This window comes from Amia ocellicauda, chromosome 14 (genome assembly GCF_036373705.1).
Source record: "Amia ocellicauda isolate fAmiCal2 chromosome 14, fAmiCal2.hap1, whole genome shotgun sequence".
NCBI lineage: Eukaryota > Metazoa > Chordata > Actinopteri > Amiiformes > Amiidae > Amia > Amia ocellicauda.
The window spans coordinates 11882595-11903041 of record NC_089863.1 but is presented as its reverse complement, the minus strand read 5'-3'; the positions used below and the strand labels follow the sequence as shown (position 1 = coordinate 11903041).

The 20447-nt window shown below is 39.6% G+C and overlaps 1 protein-coding gene across 2 annotated transcripts; it reads right to left on the bottom strand.

Annotated features, from left to right (window-relative positions):
* Positions 1-1251: 1251 nt before the first annotated feature.
* LOC136768719 (butyrophilin subfamily 1 member A1-like) lies at positions 1252-10694 on the bottom strand. 2 transcript variants are annotated; one of them, XM_066723053.1, is made up of 9 exons: positions 10399-10694; positions 7550-7860; positions 6936-7055; positions 6578-6604; positions 5994-6029; positions 5855-5881; positions 5609-5635; positions 3200-3226; positions 1252-2889 (listed from the first exon to the last, which is right to left on the bottom strand). In XM_066723053.1, the coding sequence occupies exons 2-9, from the start codon at positions 7851-7853 to the stop codon at positions 2795-2797; spliced, it is 663 nt and encodes a 220-aa protein (XP_066579150.1). In that variant the 5' UTR covers positions 7854-7860; positions 10399-10694; the 3' UTR covers positions 1252-2794. The 2 variants fall into 2 exon arrangements, with proteins under 2 accessions (XP_066579150.1, XP_066579151.1); XM_066723054.1 differs by lacking the exon at positions 5994-6029 and having other exon boundaries at positions 10399-10693.
* Positions 10695-20447: the final 9753 nt, after the last annotated feature.

Below are 20447 nucleotides of genomic sequence, written 5' to 3'. Positions count from 1 at the left end.
CTAAAACTTTCTTCCACCACAATCCTTACTATTTTAATGCTGGTATGAAATTAATTGTAGTGGTTAACACAATTTGAGTTGCACTGAATGGTGGTGGTGGGTTTCCTAGGTAATAAATGCCGGTGGCCGGGTCCTGGCCGATTCCAGGACATAATACAACTTGACACCACACCGATTCTGGCAAATCCTGTCGTACTGATTCTAGGCTGTAATACAATTTGACATTGGGCCGATTCCGGCAACTGGCATCGGGACGACTTGATGCTGGAATCAGGCCATTAGTGGGCTAGAATCAGTGTGCTGTCTGGGAGAGAAGTGTGCAGTGTGAAATGAAATGGATGGCACAACAGCATGTGTTTCAGAAGATGTCCTTGGGCAGGGGTCATAAGGGTTATAGCCTTGAACGATGTGGATTAGCAAGGGCTAATGACAAATATGAAGGGTAGGAATTCATAGGAACCAATAATTGTTAATTTGGATTAGTTATTATTAATAAATATAATAATAATACAATTATTTAAAAATGTTTTCTTAAAGGTTTATTTACAAAATGAATATATATTACAGCAGGATTTGAGAAATTACAGAAAGTACCTTTCAGCTTTCTATCTAGAAATATGAATAAAACAAGATGACACAGAAGATAAGAAAAGTTTAAAAATGTACCCATTTTGGCAACACTTTATAATTACAGTGTATTATCATAGTTGGTACTCTACTATCTACATCTTAGTTACTCATAAGAACAGTGTAATTATGCTTTTGTTAACATCTACTTAATTTGATTTGATTAAAATAATTAATGGTATATGTAAGTACAACATTTGTCTGGTAAAGATGCCTTTAGAGCTATATTGGGCATCATAGGCATAGGTTTAGGGGGGACGGGACCCACACACCCGCCACCAATGTTGAGAGAACCTTAAATTGTCCCCCCCACCATTGTATGCCCAGCTCCAAAGATGTAGGGGACAATCACCCATCCTCCCCATAATGGACATTTCTGAAACAAAACCTACGACCCTGCCGGGCATTGACTACATTATTTTAATTTATTGTTTCAAGAGCAAGCTGGTGTTCAGTCAAAAAACGTAGTTTCTCTTCTTCAGTCTTCTCACTGCTGCCAGCAGACAGATCAAAACTAAGAGCCCGGATTCCCCTTTGGAGAACACATGTGCGCAGTTCGCACTCCGATGTAGCCTACATGTGCTTTCCCTTTAATAAAATAATCATGTGAAATAATAACGACAGTTCTGGGTGGTGAAATAAACTTTTTATTACTATAAACAGATGGTTCTTTCAGGAAAATAGGGTGATGGGGCTGTCAAACGTGCATAACATTTAATTTTGTAATGATTTTCATGACTTTTCTGACTTTCCCCATTGACTTCCAGCAAAGCAGCTCCAGAGTTAGCACACCGGTGACATCACGGTATATTTCTCCATCTCTAATTCTGGTACACAGAATGAGCTAGACATGATAAGCTCAATCCACAGAATATGTTTCAATGTATAGAATAACCTGAGAAACTATGGAATTCCAATGGAGTTCCTCTTTAAATAATCAGAATGTTGAAATTAATATTTAATGCAGAAGAAAGGCACATCTAGTATTGTAGATATAAATAAGAGTACAGTCAAGTGTCAAAGAGGAGGAAATGTAATCAAGACGCAAAAGAGAGACAATCTATTCTTAGTTTTCCATTATTTACACACCTGTGAAAATGTCAATATACAGTCATTAAACATTCCCCACCACTCTGAGTTTACTCCTGTGTCTTGCCCAGAGCATCACAGAGATACAAATATTGGCAGTTTATTTCCTGCTTATGAAACATTAGAAAAACATGTATGCTTTTGTTTTTAGAAAACTGTCTTTGGGTTACACTTACACTTTATGCGTCTGATGTCTCTTGAATGACCTTGAGTGCAATACTGATCAAAAAGTGGATTCTTAATTTTTACAGCAAATTTTCCTTTTTTGCTTGACTGTTTTCTGTCAGACGGGCTATCAGACACTAACAGGGCTGTACTGTCTCGCTGGTTTTGTGTTCTGGGTCAGTCTTCTGTGGTGTTTCTGCTGCTGCGTTTGCATCTGCTGATTCATTACCATCAGTTAGGTCTTCTGAACTCTCAAATGGATTGCTGGCCTTGACTTCTTTTTCGGTTTCACATTTCCTTATGGAATCAGAATCAGCTGTACTGTGTATGTGCTCTGTGTCAATGGTCTGTGCTGTTTCTCCTGCTGTGCTCGTACCCGCTGACTTATCATCCACTGGTTCTCCTGAGATCAAGAATGGGTTTGTCTCCTGTGGAGCAGCTGCTGTTTGCGCTTCATTTGTGTTTTGCTCTGTGCCATCCTTGCAACTATGAGAGGCTTTATCTGTTTCATTTTTACTTAATATTGATTTTCCTAGTTTAGTAAACTGGGACTTTCCACTTAAGAGTTTCTCAGTGAAGGTGTCAGTGAAAGTGTAGATGTAAGACCTCTTCCCCACGTTGTAGAAGGAAACCTGCCCCCCCTCACAGTCCACAAACACCCCCACCTTCCTGAGCTTCAGACTCGGGAGCAGGGAAGTCTTGGTGGCAGCATCAACCTTCTGATTCCTTCAGTCTCAGAGCCCAGTATCCTCTCTCAGGGAACATGACTACATTCCCAACTCTCCCAGCAGACGCTTTAGTGACCATACCACTGAGTCTTCTCCCCCACTGTCACCTCCCAGTAGTGTCTCCCTGAGGTGAAGCCCTTCGTGCCCAGGACAGCAGGCAGTTGCTCAAATCTTTTCCCATTGTCTCAGACACTCTGACTCTCTCCCAGTGTCACAGTCTTTCCATCTTCAGACACACTGAGGCTGTCCTGTGCGGTTTCAGGATCCAGAGTCACATCAACTGCAGACAAAGATATGATGTGTTAATACTTGACTTTACAGTTACGTTTAATTAATTGTTATAGGCATGATAAAGGAAATCAAATATAAGTAGTGCTAGTAGTAGTGACCAGGAATTCTTGTAATTCTAGTAATATTGGATTGGGGGTATTTACATGTGCAAAGTTATGCAGACATCGTTCCCCTGATTATAGGAGGAAGGTACCAACTTTTCCAAATTGTTAATTTTGTAAGAAGGTTTAGACCACAATACAAACTTAAATAGAAGTTAGAAAACACAAACAATGTTAAACACAGATGTCGTATGTTACCTGCAGAATCACAAATCCAGTTCCAAACTAGGAGAGTAAAAAAAATAAGATTGTCAAAATGCACTTCTGAAGGTTATAAGCTTTCAAGTTAATAACAAATATCAAATGAGATACAAATATGTCATGACTCTTTTGTTTCATTTTGCATGCGTAATATACAAGACTGCATATTCTTTTTTGCACATTTTTGTCTTCCAGACATATGTAATTTAATATATTATTTTATGTTATTTCTCTTAATGAATGTCCTGTCTTCCTTGTTTTCAGAATTAGTTTTGTAGTGGACTTTTGAATGACAATGGCAGTTAACTCCAAGACGAAATGTAAATATAAAACAATTTTAGAGATTTTGATAAAATTTCAAACTGGTCAATATTGTAGCGACCCGGGGGTTCTCGCGCCGCAATGCAGCGATCTTACCGCATCTCTAAAAGGCCCAGGCCTCTTAGCGGGGCTCGAGATCGCTACACTAATCCCCCCTGTCATTACAGCGCGCCCTCACGCTGCTCTTCCATCTCTTCACTGAGAACGGGCTGACTCAGGCTCGTTTCCCACACTTCTGACACCTGTAGCGTTATGTTGGGTGTATTTTGATAAGAGCATTTTAGCTCTGAGCTGAAGCACTGATCTAAAGAAGACCTCTCCCCCCCAAAGTTATCAGATTTCCTTAAAGCGTGGGAATGGTTTACATCAAAGTGACAGTCGTGGGAGGATGGCACTGAGAATAGGCCAAATAGTTTGGAATCCTCCTGTCAGATGTCTGGGGAAGGGGGCCTGTAGGTAATAAAAACTATTTGAAATGGACGAGAGCCGAAATACCCGACATAGAGCTACGAACCCGGGCCAACCGGCATTTCCAAAAGATGGCATGGATTGACATCAGTCATAAATCAACCCCCCCTCCAATAGGACACTGGGGGCTGAAACCGAAATCCAATCTCACAAACTCAAGGGTAGCGCACGGCATCTCCCTCACGCTCTCTCACCTGAACCAGAAACTCGCTGCCACAGCTCAACCTGTAGCTCTGTTGCCCGAACTGGAACCAGAAATCAACAAAGTCTTTGCCGGCAACAGAATAGTTAAACTGGGAGAAGGAGATTTAACCGTACGAAGAATTCTTTTAAAGAACTAATAAGTACGTAAGAGAGACCCTGCTTGCCAAGAAGATTTTGTGTACAACCTTGGAGTCTTCAAACTAGTGGAAAATCTGTTTGGAAAAGACTCTGTTTCACGAAACCCCCAACTTCCAGGTGCATCGACTGAGTGGAAGTTCTTGGACAAAGCCGAACCGGACTGCCTTTGTTCCAAACCACACGAACCTCGTGCCGTGCGCTGTTATCTGAGCCCGAAGACAGAGAGGCCTCTCTGCGACCAAGTTCAGATAAGTTTAACAGTTTGGAGTTTGTGATTCATGACATTTGAGAAATCAATTAGAAATGTTAATCTGTGATTCATAACTCAGTTAAGGGAAATTGTGGTAACAAGTAATGATAGGATCTTTCTCGGCACCTAAACGTAAATGAGACTGATATATATAACGAGAAGTTACCTGACATAAATACTAACCTGCGTAGTTATTTAATGTCTGACTAACAATACTAATGAGAGACTCACCTCCGTCTTACCAACCGGTATTGTAGTCAATGTGTTTATAACCTTTTTTGTTTAACGATTTGTGTGATATCATATGCGATCCCATGGTCTTTGATTTGGTCACGGAAGTGATTTGTCTTTAATTTGTTGATCTAGAGTTGAATTTTAATTAGTTTTTCCCTTTAGTATAATTAGTGTAGTGCTACATTTAGTCTTTGTTTTGAATAAATTTGACAATTTATATCTTTGGAATTGGTGTCTGCGTCCAATTATTACAGAAATTGAGTTCTACAAGATTCCAGGATTCGTGATGAGGTGATACTATAAATTCACTTCTTTAATTTAAATTCATAAGTGTACCTTACGCTACACACCAATTGTAACGACCTCGGGTCTGGAGGACGATAACGAAATAAAGAAATGTAAAACAAAAGATTTCAAACAAAACCAAGACTTTATTGAAGATACAGGGAGGTACCTCAACTTTCCCTCCAAGCTATCTCTCCTCAGAAGGTCACTCTGGTCTGCTTTTGTCTACGCCTCTCTTTGAACTGTCCGAGCGGTGGGTCACCACCACCTAATATACCCCCCGGGCCACATGACTTCCACCCGCCAATCGCCGCTCCCCGGCGATACCATCCAGGAGACGGGGGAAGCCACATGACTCTCCACCTAACAATATCCCTCCCAAACCCAAAACAACAACACACAGACACATGCATTCACATATACACACATAAGCACAGACAGACCGACAGACAGGGTCCCCGAACCGACCCACCAACCCACGATATACACTTTAAGTTGATAACTACCTGAACTTGGGGTGTATCTTACAGCATCTGTGTATGTAAAACAAAAAACAATGTTTGAGATCTATTTTACCAAATAATTACCTTGTATCAATGTTAACCAATTACATTTTGAAATGCTTCATTCCATAGTCATATTTTTACATAATTCATAATTGCCATGATTATTGTTTCAGGTGGAATCATTGAAAGCCTCAGTTTTTGCTGGACACAATAGAGCACACTTCCTGAAGCATATCACATACATACCTAATAGACGTTTCTGATCTTCATTAACTACAAGAATTAGAAAATAGTTTTTGTTATAATTTTTGTTCCACATCTTGTATATATATGTATTTATACATGTTGAGGTTAGTAACATTAGTTACTATGTAAGAGAGGTTACCCTTTTCGAGGCTTTGTAGCCATTTCATTAGATGTTCTGTAATAAGTAAATACATTAAATTAGAAAGATTGTATTAATGCAAATATATTGGCACTGAAAGCAGCGGTTTTACCTGTGGGGAAATCTATTATGTACAACTCATGGTGACTGTCCATTTATAGGTACTCCGACCAGTTAAACATTTCTGATACAATACAGTACAATACTGGTTATTATAAACAAGTGTAATGATAATAAAGCATATTAAATATGTCCATGTACTATTCATTGTATCCCTCATTCATGCTGGCTGTCAAAGGAAGACAGAGGCCTGTATTGCAGGACTAAGTGTATAAAATTAGCCTATTACCGCAATGTAATTCAATCTGAACTTAGTAGAGCAAACTGCTCCCCACACCCCTTATTAAGGGACTGGTCATTTGGTGGGACAGAAACAGACATGGACTTACTGTCTTCATTCTTTTGGCTTGTCTGAATGATAAGATGGAATACATAAATATAAATTATAGATATAGATAGATAGAGCAATTTAAATACTATATTGGGAAAATAAATATATACACAAATAAATTAGCAAGACTTACTATACTCCTTAAGTTTCTGACGTTGGTCTAAAAAAATAAAAAATAAAAAAATAAAACTTTTGACAATTTATTAGTAATGTTGAGTAAAATAATATTATGATAATATTTATTTTCAATTTTATATGGTATTAACAATGAAAGTAAAGATATATAATACATTTGTGCACATACAGCACAACAAGATGACTACAGTACACTACCTTGGGGACTGATCTGATCAGAAATTAAACAATGACTGTTCCAGTCAGTCAGTATATATATATATATATCACTTTAATTTCAGTTGTGTTTGTGAAGTGGCAGGATATTTGGCATAACTGTGTAGTGTAAATAGCGGCATAAACAAACTGAAACCTACCTCTTTTTTGGTCCCAAACATAAATCCCAGCTGCCAGGATGCACACCAGGCCCAGTACAATAGATATTACAACAACAGACACATACATTGTCACTGGATGGGTGCTTTCAAAGAACTGATCTGCAAGCAAAACATGTATTTATTCTGGGGCACAACCAGTAGAAAGAATCAATTCTTGTGCAGAAGTTGTTCTAAATAGTTCTTAATACAGAAGTTATTAGATACACAATGATAGTCAATTGAAATGTATTTCCTTGTATGTGTCTCTGTTAGAAATGTACATCAAATTAACATCAATTTACATCAAGAAGTGAACAAGAACGGCACATGAACACTAAACTTCAATGCTTATCTTTAGTTGTAAAATGACCCATGTTACATATTGAACACTTTTTAACACTACTAGTCTTTTATCATTTGTTTCCACATAGTGAAAGGTTATAGCACTGGATTAACACTGTGAGCAGACAAATCTGTTAACTTGAGACAATTAATGTATCAGTAAGTGTTATGTCACAGTATGCTGTGCAGCTTTTAAATATGAACATTGAGGAGGAGCAAGCCAAAAGACTGGTCCACTTTCTCACTCAGCCTCTTTGAGCTACTTGACCTACCGTTGATTTTGATCCCACATTCAAAGTGCTGCTCCTGCTCCTGCTGTTTCACCACACAGTGCAGCCCCTCACTGCGGGCCCGGCTCACCAGGATGTGGCTCGCAATGCTGTAGGTGCTGTCTCTGCTCTGCTGTTTGGGCAGCTCTCTGTTGGCAGACACGTTGGCCCCTATCTTGTCTGTCCAGAACATCTGCGGCTCAGGGTATAGTAGTATAGTATACTCACTCTTTTCCTCTTCCTGCCCTCCTGAGGGGGAGCACAGGAGGCCGATGAGCAAAGCCAGACCCCTGATGAAGATCCCCATCGTGAACCTGTCAGAGAACATAGTCAGGCTCTGTCTGTCACACAGCTTAAACCAACTGTGTGAGACTGATATCAGTCCAATTGGCAGCATATGTGCAAGAGTGACAAATAAAAGTACCTTGAGATCTCCTATGGCGTAAGAACTGACATCTCAGACCATTAATGCAAATAAGGCACCAGTTTGCAGATTCAAACCCCCTGTTGAATGGTTCATTCTGCTTATTATCATCATCATCATTTACACAACAAGTGTAAGGTGCTAAACAATAGAGTTATTACATTGAAACACATTATATTGGCATGTGATACAGTGCATCCGGAAAATATTCACAGCGCTTCACTTTTTCCACATTTTGTTATGTTACAGCCTTATTCCAAAATTGATTAAATTCATTATTTTCCTCAAAATTCTACAAACAATACCACATAATGACAACATGAAATAAGTTTGCTTGAAATCTTTGCAAATGTATTAAAAATTAAAAACAAAAAAAGCACTTGTACATAAGTATTCACAGCCTTTGCCATGACACTCAAAATTGAGCTCAGGTGCATCCTGTTTCCACTGATCATCCTTGAGATGTTTCTACAACTTGATTGGAGTCCACCTGGTAAATTCAGTTGATTGGGCATGATTTGGAAAGGCACACACCTGTCTATATAAGGTCCCACAGTTAACAGTGCATGTCAGAGCACAAACCAAGCCGTGAAGTCCAAGGAATTGTCTGTAGACCTCCGAGACAGGATTGTATCGAGGCACAGATCTGGGGAAGGGTACAGAAAAATGTCTGCAGCATTGAAGGTCCCAATGAGCACAGTGGACTCCATCATCCGTAAATGGAAGAAGTCTGGAACCGCCTGGACTCTTCCTAGAGCTGGCCACCCGGCCAAACTGAGCGATCAGGGGAGAAGGGCCTTAGTCAGGGAGGTGACCAAGAACCCGATGGTCACTCTGACAGAGCTCCAGCATGTCTCTGTGGAGAGAGGAGAACCTTCCAGAAGAACAACCATCTCTGCAGCACTCCACCAATCAGGCCTGTATGGTAGAGTGGCCAGACAGAAGCCACTCCTCAGTAAAAGGCACATGACAGCCTGCCTGGAGTTTGCCAAAAGGCACCTGAAGGACACTCAGACCATGAGAAACAAAATTCTCTGGTCTGATGAAACACAGATTGAACTCATGTCTGGAGGAAACCAGGCACCGCTCATCACCTGGCCAATACCATCCCTACAGTGAAGCATGGTGGTGGCAGCATCATGCTGTGGCGATGTTTTTCAGCGGCAGGAACTGGGAGACTAGTCAGGATCAAGGGAAAGATGAATGCAGCAATGTACAGAGACATCCTTGATGAAAACCTGCTCCAGAGCGCTCTGGACCTTTAGACTGGGGTGAAGGTTCATCTTCCAACAGGACAACCATCCTAACACACAGCCAAGATAACAAAGGAGTGGCTACAGGACAACTCTGTGAATGTCCTTGAGTGGCCCAGCCAGAGCCCAGACTTGAACCCGATTGAACATCTCTGGAGAGATCTGAAAATGGCTGTGCACCAACGCTCCCCATCCAACCTGATGGAGCTTGAGAGGTCCTGCAAAGAAGAATGGGAGAAACTGCCCAAAAATAGGTGTGCCAAGCTTGTAGCATCATACTCAAAAAGACTTGAGGCTGTAATTGGTGCCAAAGGTTCTTCAACAAAGTATTGAGTAAAGGCTGTGAATACTTATGTACATGTGCTTTTCTTGTTTTTTATTTTTAATAACTTTGCAAAGATTTCAAACAAACTTCTTTCACATTGTCATTATAGGGTATTGTTTATAGAATTTTGAGGAAAATAATTAATTTAATCCATTATGGAATTAGGCTGTAACATAACAAAATGTGGAAAAAGTGAAGTGCTGTGAATACTTTCTGGATGCACTGTATGTACATGCTCCTAATACAGCAAATAATACATTCCGAATCATTTTAGCAGGCAGTTGTGTTAATACATAGCCAAAATCCATAATGAAGGAATTAAACCACTTTTGCCATTAATACAATGATCAGCTGTAACTGAAATATGAGATCTGCAACTGAAAACCTACATCAGCACAAATGACAGAAAAGCTCTAATTTCACATTGTGTATTTGTGTAAGAGACAATAATATCATATTCCCTCAGGATTGTGAGATATTAAACCAGCTCAGAGCAGCTATAAGGTTATACTGTAGAAGGCATGTGCATAATCACAGAGATGTGGTCATGTGTCTAAAGAGTCTAGTGGACACAGAGAAACAACACAGAGGCAAGTCCACTGAGGTCTGAGCTGAATCTGATGCCCTCATTGACACTGGGCATACAGTGGACACAGGTCCCTACACACAACAGCAGCAATACTCACCCTTTCTTTGGGCTTAACCTCTTCACTAGAGAGGCGAATCTATAGAACTGCACAGCGCTGTCAGCACTGCTCCAACAACCAACAACACAAACACTGAGTTGGCTCCCGATCTAAGAGAATCAGGAGAAATTACAAACTACATTATTAAGAGTAAACTTGCTTACCTTAATGAAGTCTGCCTGTTACTTCAAAATGGACTTTCACTCTGCCAGCGATGGTGAATCCAAGGTTAGCCGCTATTCAGAGTGAGTTCTGGCCTGCGTGGATCTCAGATTAGTTACTGCAGCTGAATCAAACCCATTCAGCAAGCAAGTGAACTTCAGATCTGAATATATCAGACAGCAGGACAATTATTTCTGAATTAAAATTCAAAATTAAAGTATTCTTCTTCCTGCAAAATGGACGACGGGCAGAAACACTTTCACTTTAATAAAATACAAGTCCAGTTCTTGTAGCTACCAATTTGAGTTTAATCAGTAACCACAGAGATAGATTACTGGCCTTTGACAAGGTCTGGTTATCTGGGAATATTCTGTTCATATTTTCATGAAGAAACAGATACAGATTTGAATATTCATAAGCTGTTTATTATTTTGAAATTATTAATTCTATTAAATGGTCACATTATTTCTTTCAACATACAGAGCAGTACAGATGAAACTTCCTTTTTCAAATTTGGGGGAAAACCTTGCTTAGCATTTTCAAAACGTCATCAGGATCCGGTTTTACTAACAGGGTCAGAAAACAGGATCGGGTCCGGATCATGTAAAGGCGCTGTAGAAGCAGGTCGTGATCCGGCTCCGCTGATCCGAGTGTCTGATCGATTACTAAGCAGCGCTGCGGTGACTCAGCAGTTTCCTATCGACACGAACCGGCTCGATTGAACATCTACCGCTATAATGACTCAATACAATCATAAACCTTTCACACAACTATACTGTGCTGTATTGCTGGCAAGTTTATTCATTAAACATTCAATTCATTAATCCAATTGATTAATCCGTAATCAGAAAAGTTGTCAGTCAAGGACATTGCCCATTGGATCCGTTAAAAGTACACAACCTTACAGTTTCTTGCACTAGTGTGCGTCTCACAAGATACGGCACTGTTTCATTAACTGCTCAACTACAATAATAATAATAATAATAATAATAATAATAATAATAATAATAATAATAATAATACGTGCTTTTACATTGTTTTACAATGTAAATAAAAACCTAATCGCACACAAACTACACCTCAACATAAAGACAGAAGTAGAAGTAGAAACATTGTTTATTTGAAAGTGAAAATCTTTGTAAATAATGTAAGTCACATTTTTGTTGTTTATCTGTGCTTAACCGGATTTGTCTACATCGATAATGTTACCTATTTGCTGAAATCTGCCGGTTGCAGAATATCTTAACGCCACGTGCAGCTTCAAACGTTTTGGTAATGCATGACTGCTCTTCAATGTAGGTCCTAAAACAACATCAATTATGTCTGTGAGGTTAAACATGCTTCATGCTGTTAATCTATATCGCTTTCATACGTCTTCCTCCCGACAAACCTCTGAAGTCATCTGCCTCTCTTTAAAGTCTTTAAAGTGCTGCGAGTTTTGAACTAGATGAAGTCTACAGATCTCCTGCATTTTAAACAGTCGGGTCAAGCTCTAATCCTGATCAAAAACAGGATCATTTTTGATCTCGGATCTGAGCTCAGATTGAGCCCTGATCCGTTTAGTACAACAAAATTGAGATCAAGATCAAGATCGGATCCCGTTAGTACAACCCGCCCCTGATGTATTTTCTTTGCTTGTTCTGAACATACTTTTCAATTTTTTCAATCAAGTCTGCTACAGCTTATCAGACAAAACATTGTGTATGTTTGAAGGGAAAGTGTAAAGGGTTCGGAGGATCAGCACCAAGCAAAACCCTGATATCTCATTCTAATAGTGGCATTGCCTTACTTTTCTAGTCCTAATCCACACAACATTTACAGTGGCATGTTAAACTTACACTTAGGAAATCAGCCCAATGCCCTTTCCACATTTGCACATAACACATTGAGCAGTGGAATTAAGAGTCCATAAAGGCAGTTTCTAATACATATATTATTCTGGAAATTAAAAAAAGGGGGGGAAATATTAACATCCTATCCTGCCTTAGTCCTTGGTGTGCTGTTACTCCTCACTTGGTTATCAGCAGCTCCCATTCCTTTCTTGCAACATATTATCTGCAAATTACCTTCCAATGCAACTGGCAATGTAGAGGTTAATGATTATTATTCATGAGTATTGATTATAATATTAATGAAGGCTTAGTTTAGAATGACAATGAAATCACTGCTGGTTATTGGAGACCACTCAGACACTGTTTGTAAAATGTAACCCCCCTTGAGGGTATGTCCCAGAGGGAATATAAAAGCTTTGCATTATCTCAAAACTTTTGGGGATCAGTGTCATGTGGCCTAAAACCCTTTGAGTTCTGTGTTGCGCTGTTCCTCCCATGCACAAAATAAATTCTGATTAGAACTCTCGACTCCAAAACTTTTTTCCACCACAATCAAATTGCAATTGAAAGTTTTCTAAATCTAGCTTTCTAAGAAAGTCTTTATTCATATATGCAATTCAATTCAATTGTTTGCCATCTTTTCCATTCTTATTGCACTCTTTGCAAACAGATCTCCACAGACAGGTGTAGACAGAATCAGAAAGGTTGCGAGTAGCACAGAAATTGAGGATCACCACTTTATTTTTTGTGTGTTGCATAATCTCCATGGGCAAAGTGAAGTACCAATCCAATATTAGTACAAAGTATAACAGTATAAATACATCAAGTTAGATTTTATTTAAAAAAAAAAGTCATGCACACTAGGGTTGTAAAGGTATGAGATTTTCACGGTATGAAAAAAAAGAAAAGCTGCACATCTCACATTTGAACAAAATATGGAATAAGTTATTTCTCTTTAGATTACACAAGAATAAACCAAACTGTCCTTCCTCTTGAACAGCATAAATGGGAGAGCAAAAGGTGCCAGGTTTTTCCACTACTCTAAAGGGCATCATGTCTCAAGCTACAGCATGATTAAATTCTTTGGCTTGTTTGGATGTAGGATCTAACTTGATTCCTTTTGCAAGTGACTGTGTGACAGTTGGTTGAGCTGGATCAGGAAGAGTCGTTGCAGAGGTAGCTTGACCCTAAAGAATTAACTGAATTATAAACATGATTAAAAAAAATAGCATGTAACTACATATAACCACATAATGAACCAACCAATGAACCATGTAAATGGGAACTGAAATGTGGGATATAACTTAGATGGGGCAAACTAATTCAAATGTTTATAATCAAAAACATGTCAAAAACTTCAATTGAATTCATAAAACCTTAACTTATTTTTATTTTTAATGTATTAATTATTATTTAAGATAATAATTATAAAATAATTAGTCTTAGTCTTATGAAATTATTTTATTTCCTCAGAAATTCTGGGTTGTCTGATATAATTTGTCTGGATTCTATGATTTAATACAAATATATTATTGAAAATGCAATCAGATTAAATTAACATATTTTGTTTGTCTGCACAACAGAGGTTTACTAATTAAAACAAGGACAAAAAACAATATATTCCTTAAATAATATTTAAATAAATGTATTATTATTTGTTGCTATAACTTTAAGTAGGCTACATTCTAATGTACAATAGTAATATATTTCATAGTCATTATTTCTTCAAGCTAAACCGAACTTTTATTTTGACAGGTTGTACTAAACACGTATGAGTTTCAGTCAGAGTGTATTTGAGGATGATTGTTTTAAATAAAATTATGAAATGCTCATTATGTTTTCTCTCAGAGCAGCTCTGGATATGTTCATGTGTTCATGTAGTGAGTGCACCGGCAGACGCTTTAAACACCATGAGCGTCACACGTACTTGAGTATGTACTACTAGACGAAACGGTGCTGCTCATTCACACAGACACGCAGAACAAGCAGAATATAGATGCACAGTATATAGCAGACTTTTTGCGCTGTATATTCATAGACACACGCATATCGCGATTTGATCTGATTCGCATTTTACGTGACATGTTCGACTTATTTCCTCCTTTTTGCAGCCACTCTTCGTCCACATTTCTTGCAAACTGGATATCCATTAAAGGACAACCCCGCGTTCGTTTTTCGGATACCCAAAGTATTCCCATACTGCAGATTTTAACTTTCTCGGTGGGGGATAGAGATTAGAATTCACAGCCTCTGTCTCGGACATTTTCTCCGCTGTTCATGTATGGGTGGAGTCTAAGCAGTCAAGTGGAAAGAAGTTGCATATGCGCAGCCGCGAAGGTGACATATAGTTTCTTTTTTTTTCCCAAAACCGTGGGTTCACGATATATTCACAAATGTTCACGATATGATAATCGTACATGTCCATATCGCGATAAACCGCCATGCCGGTATACGTTACAACCCTAGTCAACATGTCTAAAGATAGGTCAGCATGTTAGATTGCCCCAAGGAGGAAAGGGGGAATGGTTAAAGAAACCGAATATGTGGCTATCCACCTTTATTAATACAGGCCCAGCTGTAGTAGGTGATACTTAAACTCAGACTGTGTTTATTCCACAGCCGACCCAACCCTGCTGGAAATAAAAAATGACCTCCTTATAGAAAATGTCATGCAGTTGGAGGAACCATCCTCAGTCTCATATCGTTTATTATGGCGTGACCTGGTCTCAGAGCCTCTTGGTACAGACCCTTTGGGGACTTTATTCAAACCCTTATCTTCAACTAATATTTCTCAAATTACAGCTTCAGAAGGAACAGTTGATATTCGTAATGCATATGATGAGTAGTGCTGTGCAGTATGACGATAGAAAAACGTCTATTGTTTCATATTATTCTCTATCGTTTATATCATGGTGTCGCAAATCCCACTCTTTACGGCAGTATTTTTTGTCATTTGGACGCTTTGCGTTCTTCCCAGTTCTTCTACACGTGCCGGATGCGGCAAGAAATGCGCATTAGAAACACAAACAGACTTGGAGGAGAGTGAACTGACTCAATAACCAACCAAACCAGGAGGTACTTTAATGCGCAAGCGCACTCGTCGCCGGGCTGAACTCGATCTGCAAGCAGCCCCGTCAATACACGATCGCACCCCACCCCCGCTAATTTAGATGAGTATAATTTGTATAAAATTAAAGAATAATAAAGTTTGCATTGTGGTGAAGTGGTACAACAGATTTTATTATTATTATTATTATTATTATTATTATTATTATTATTATTATTATTATTATTATAACTATTTTGTATTAGCACGTGCGGTACCGGTAAGTAGAATCGAAACGCGACAGTCAGAGAAGAAATGTACTATAAACCCGGCTGTGGTAAATCTGCCTGAATCTATAGCTTTTACAGCGCATGTGTTGCGTGATTACTATTACTTGTGTTATCGTTATGTGACAGTAAATCATGTGTATATGTATGTATGTATTTATGTATGTATGTGTGTCTATATATATATATATATATATCCCACACGTAATAGTAATCACACACCACTTGCGCTGTAATGTGTTGCATTCTGCATATATTTACCAAGACAACCTGCATGTAGTATTTATTAGTTTTGCATATTTAATGATTAACAAAATACTTGTATTTTGAATGTCTTTGGTCTTATTTTGTAGCTTGATTGGATAAGAACAAGAAATACCGAGATCCATATCGTGTATCTCCCAAACTTCTAAAAATATCGAGATATTATTTTTAAGTCATATCGCCCAGCCCTAACCATTAGGATACAGGATTAGGTAGTTTTGTATGTGTGTGTGCAACTATTTCCTATGTTTTTCCACCCTCCTTGATTTTGGACAGATAGTTAATGTCACAGCAGGCTGGACCCACCTGCCACCAATCTTATGGGAATTACATGTCCCCAGTTATATGACCCACCTCCTTATGGCATCATCTGAATAGGCCCTAATTGACTCTTTTACTTGACGCTGTCATGGTAACTGTGCAGGTGTAGTAGCACCCCTCTTTGTAAAGAACATTTAGCTTCAGCACAATGGCTTCGAAAGCAAATCAGAACACAAGTAAAAGCTTATAACACTAGCGCATCACATATCCAAACACATACAGTGAGGGAAAAAAGTATTTGATTCCCTGCTGATTTTGTACGTTTGCCCACTGACAAAGAAATAATCAGTCTATAATTTTAATGGTAGGTGTATTTTAACAGTAAGAGGCAGAAAAACAACAAACAAAATCAAGAAAAACGCATTTCAAAAAAGTTATAAATTGATTTGCATGTTAATGAGGGAAATAAGTATTTGATCCCCTATCAATCAGCAAGATTTCTGGCTCCCAGGTGTCTTTTATACAGGTAATGAGCTCTTAAAGGGAGTGCTCCTAATCTCAGCTCGTTACCTGTATAAAAGACACCTGTCCACAGAAGCAATCAATCAATCAGATTCCAAACTCTCCACCATGGCCAAGACCAAAGAGCTGTCCAAGGATGTCAGGAACAAGATTGTAGACCTACACAAGGCTAGAATGGGCTACAAGACCATCGCCAAGCAGCTTGGTGAGAAGGTGACAACAGTTGGTGTGATTATTCGCAAATGGAAGAAACACAAAATAACTGTCAGTCTCCCTCGGTCTGGGGCTCCATGCAAGATCTCACCTCGTGGAGTTTCAATGATCATGAGAACAGTGAGGAATCAGCCCAGAACTACACAGGAGGATCTTGTTAATGATCTCAAGGCAGCTGGGACCGTAGTCACCAAGAAAACAATTGGTAACACACTACGCTGTGAAGGACTGAAATCCTGCAGTGCCCGCAAGGTCCCCCTGCTCAAGAAAGGCATGTCTGAAGTTGTACAGGCCTGTGTACAGGCCTGTCTGAAGTTTGCCAATGAACATCTGAATGATTCAGAGAACTGGGAGAAAGTGTTGTGGTCAGATGAGACCAAAATCAAGCTCTTTGGCATCAACTCAACTCGCCGTGTTTGGAGGAGGAGGAATGACCCCAAGAACACCATCCCCACTGTCAAACATGGAGGTGGAAACATTATGCTTTGGGGTTGTTTTTCTGCTAAGGGGACAGGACAACTGCACCGCATCAAAGGGACGATGGACAGGGCCATGTACCGTCAAATCTTGGGTGAGAACCTCCTTCCCTCAGCCAGGGCATTGAAAATGGGATGGGGATGGGTATTCCAGCAAGACAATGACCCAAAACACACAGCCAAGGCAACAAAGGAGTGGCTCAAGAAGAAGCACATTAAGGTCCTGGAGTCTCCAGACCTTAATCCCATAGAAAATCTGTGGAGGGAGCTGAAGGTTCGAGTTGCCAAACGTCATCCTCGAAACCTTAATGACTTGGAGAGGATCTGCAAAGAGGAGTGGGACAAAATCCCTCCTGAGATGTGTGCAAACCTGGTGGCCAACTACAAGAAACGTCTGACCTCTGTGATTGCCAACAAGGGTTTTGCCACCAAGTACTAAGTCGAAGGGGTCAAATACTTATTTCACTCATTAAAATGCAAATCAATGTATAACTTGTGTATAATGCGTTTTTCTGGATTTTTTTGTTGTTATTCTGTCTCTCACTGTTAAAATACACCTACCATTAAAATTATAGACTGATCATTTCTTTGTCAGTGGGCAAACGTACAAAATCAGCAGGGGATCAAATACTTTTTTCCCTCACTGTACATCAGGTAGTAGGAAGAAAATGAGCATTATTGGTGATATTGGTGGATTGTTTGTTAGTACCAACTCAATGAAGAACTCTGTTAATTGTGAGATAGATCGGCAATATGTCCAATGGATTAGATCCCAGACCGCACAAGGGCTGGGACACAACTTGTGGAGCCTTACACACACTCTTACTGCAGTGGAAATGACGCCATGATTGATGTAATCACAAACATCACTATATCTCAGTCTCAAGGTCGGGTTTGTGATGTTTTAACCAGAGACCTTTTAGATATGTTAAAGGATGATATGCTAGATGTGAGAATGGGAATGCCACTTTCTTATACTACAGCAGACACCACTCTTGCATTTATGGCAAATGTTTCTACGCAACTGATTGTAGCTGTACCTCAGATTTCCTCTACTTCTACTTTTCGTTTCTTTAGTCTATTCTGCAGTTACAGCTTCCCAGACCTTCTCTAACTCTTTCCACTTTAGATCTATAGGTAACTCTTCTAATGGAACTGTATATCGCCTGGGGACCTCTGGATACATGTCTCCATCTTCTGCAGGGTTGCTTAAGACCACTGACTGCTGCACAGAAACAGTCTCTTTTAATAGTTCCCATCTGCTCGGCCTTGCTTCCTCCGTCGCTTCTCTCCGTTAACTCATTTACTGCTGCAGTGGTTTCAGTTACTGTCCTGTGGGGTCCTAATGGTTTGTGTTGCTGTGTTGTACTCCAGGCATGTTCGTAGGGACTGTACTGCTGTCATAGTCTGTGTGCTGGACTGATGCATTGGTTACTGAAGAACCCAGTCTGGATGCATAGATGATACATTTATTTATTTAACATGCCAGGCCTGGAAGGGGCCCGACATGGAAGCACTCTACCTCAGCAGAGATTTATTGAACAGCAGAAGTGGACAGCCTTTTATACAATGCATGACATGTTGGTCTGTGGGCAGGGGCTCAGACAGATTTCCCAAAGTGTTGTCTTGAGATTGGGTTTCTGAATGTTTGTGGTGGTCTTCCTGAGCAGTGGGGGTCATCATGGAAGCAGGTGTTTTCCTGTTGTGGCATACAAACTGCCCAATCTCACATTTCTTTAACAATGGACAATGAGGTAGTCAATCACTATAATGTAGCATCTTCAGCCTTGAGAGAATAACAGGAAACCCCAAACAAACTGGTATCTGTGGGCTATTGATCTGTTTGGGTGTTCCTCTTATCAATATGAACAGAAGTCAAAGTGGAGAGGCGAATGTCCAGAGCATATCCTCTGGACAATTGCCTGTTGCTAGCTTGACAAATCTACTTTGCTCAGTCTGCATATTATTATTATTTCTAATATAAAACATAATACAGTTTATATAAAGCATTAATAACGGCTCTACAGTTATTGATGTCACTGTTCTTTACTGCTACAGTGGTTTATGTTACTGTGCTGTACTTCAGATGTGGCTTGCCTGTATTACAGTGTTGCGCTATAATGTTGGCATGTGTTCTTACCCCTCTATGATGCTGATACGATTTGCTTCCCAACTGCAGCTGTGCCAGTGTCCAACCATCAGCGAAGACTTCTGCAGCAGGTAAGACCTGGGTTTAATGTACTTACAGTGCTATTAACAGTGGTGTTGATCTGTACTGCTGTGATGGGTTGTGTGTTTTACTGACACATTGGTTTGGGTTACTGTGTTGTACATCATGCTTGTTGTGTGTTACTTTGCTGCTATCAGGCTGCTATCAGGGTCTGAAATGGTAGGCCTATAGTCTATTAATGTAAAGTAATGGTTTGTGCTAGTGGTCTGTACTGCTGCAACAGTGTGTGTCTCTTGATGCTAGATTGAAGACACATTTTGTGCTGTTGTGATTGATTGTGTGGTGTGTATCATGGTGTACTGTTGTGCTGCTTTGTGTTACTGTGCTATTCTGTGGAAGTGGCTTGTGTTACTCTGCTGCGGAGATGTTTTTCTGCCAATGTCATGGACCGTTCCAGCACACACAGCTGAAGACGTCTGCAACAGGTAAGACCAAGGTCTCATGTACTTACTATAGTGCAGCAATGGTTGTGTCACTGTGCTGCTGGCTTGATTTCCTGCAGTATTCTCAGGGATGGAAATACATGGCATTGTATCACAATGGATAGATGCATATGTTATAATGGTTTTCGAATATCAGGCAACGTGGCAATTTTAAATTTGAGATTCAGATCCAGGTAAAAGTGGTCTAACTGTTACATTTGGAATGCTTAGAGTTAATTATCTTGTAATTTAAGCACATTTTGCATTTAAAGGAAAGCTAAATTAGGTCTGGGCTAGGGTTGGAGTCCTCCGTAATCCCATGCTTTTGGTTAGGTTGGGGTTGTGTTTTTTTGGAGTAGTATAATTGTGTAGTTCTAGCTTGAATGTTTGATGTGGGCTAGGGTTGCTGTTCAGGTTGTTGTCAGGGAGCTGAAATGCATCCGGTATTGGAAAGTTTTTTTTTTTTTTTGTGCCTTAGAAATTTTGGTGCAGAAAAGT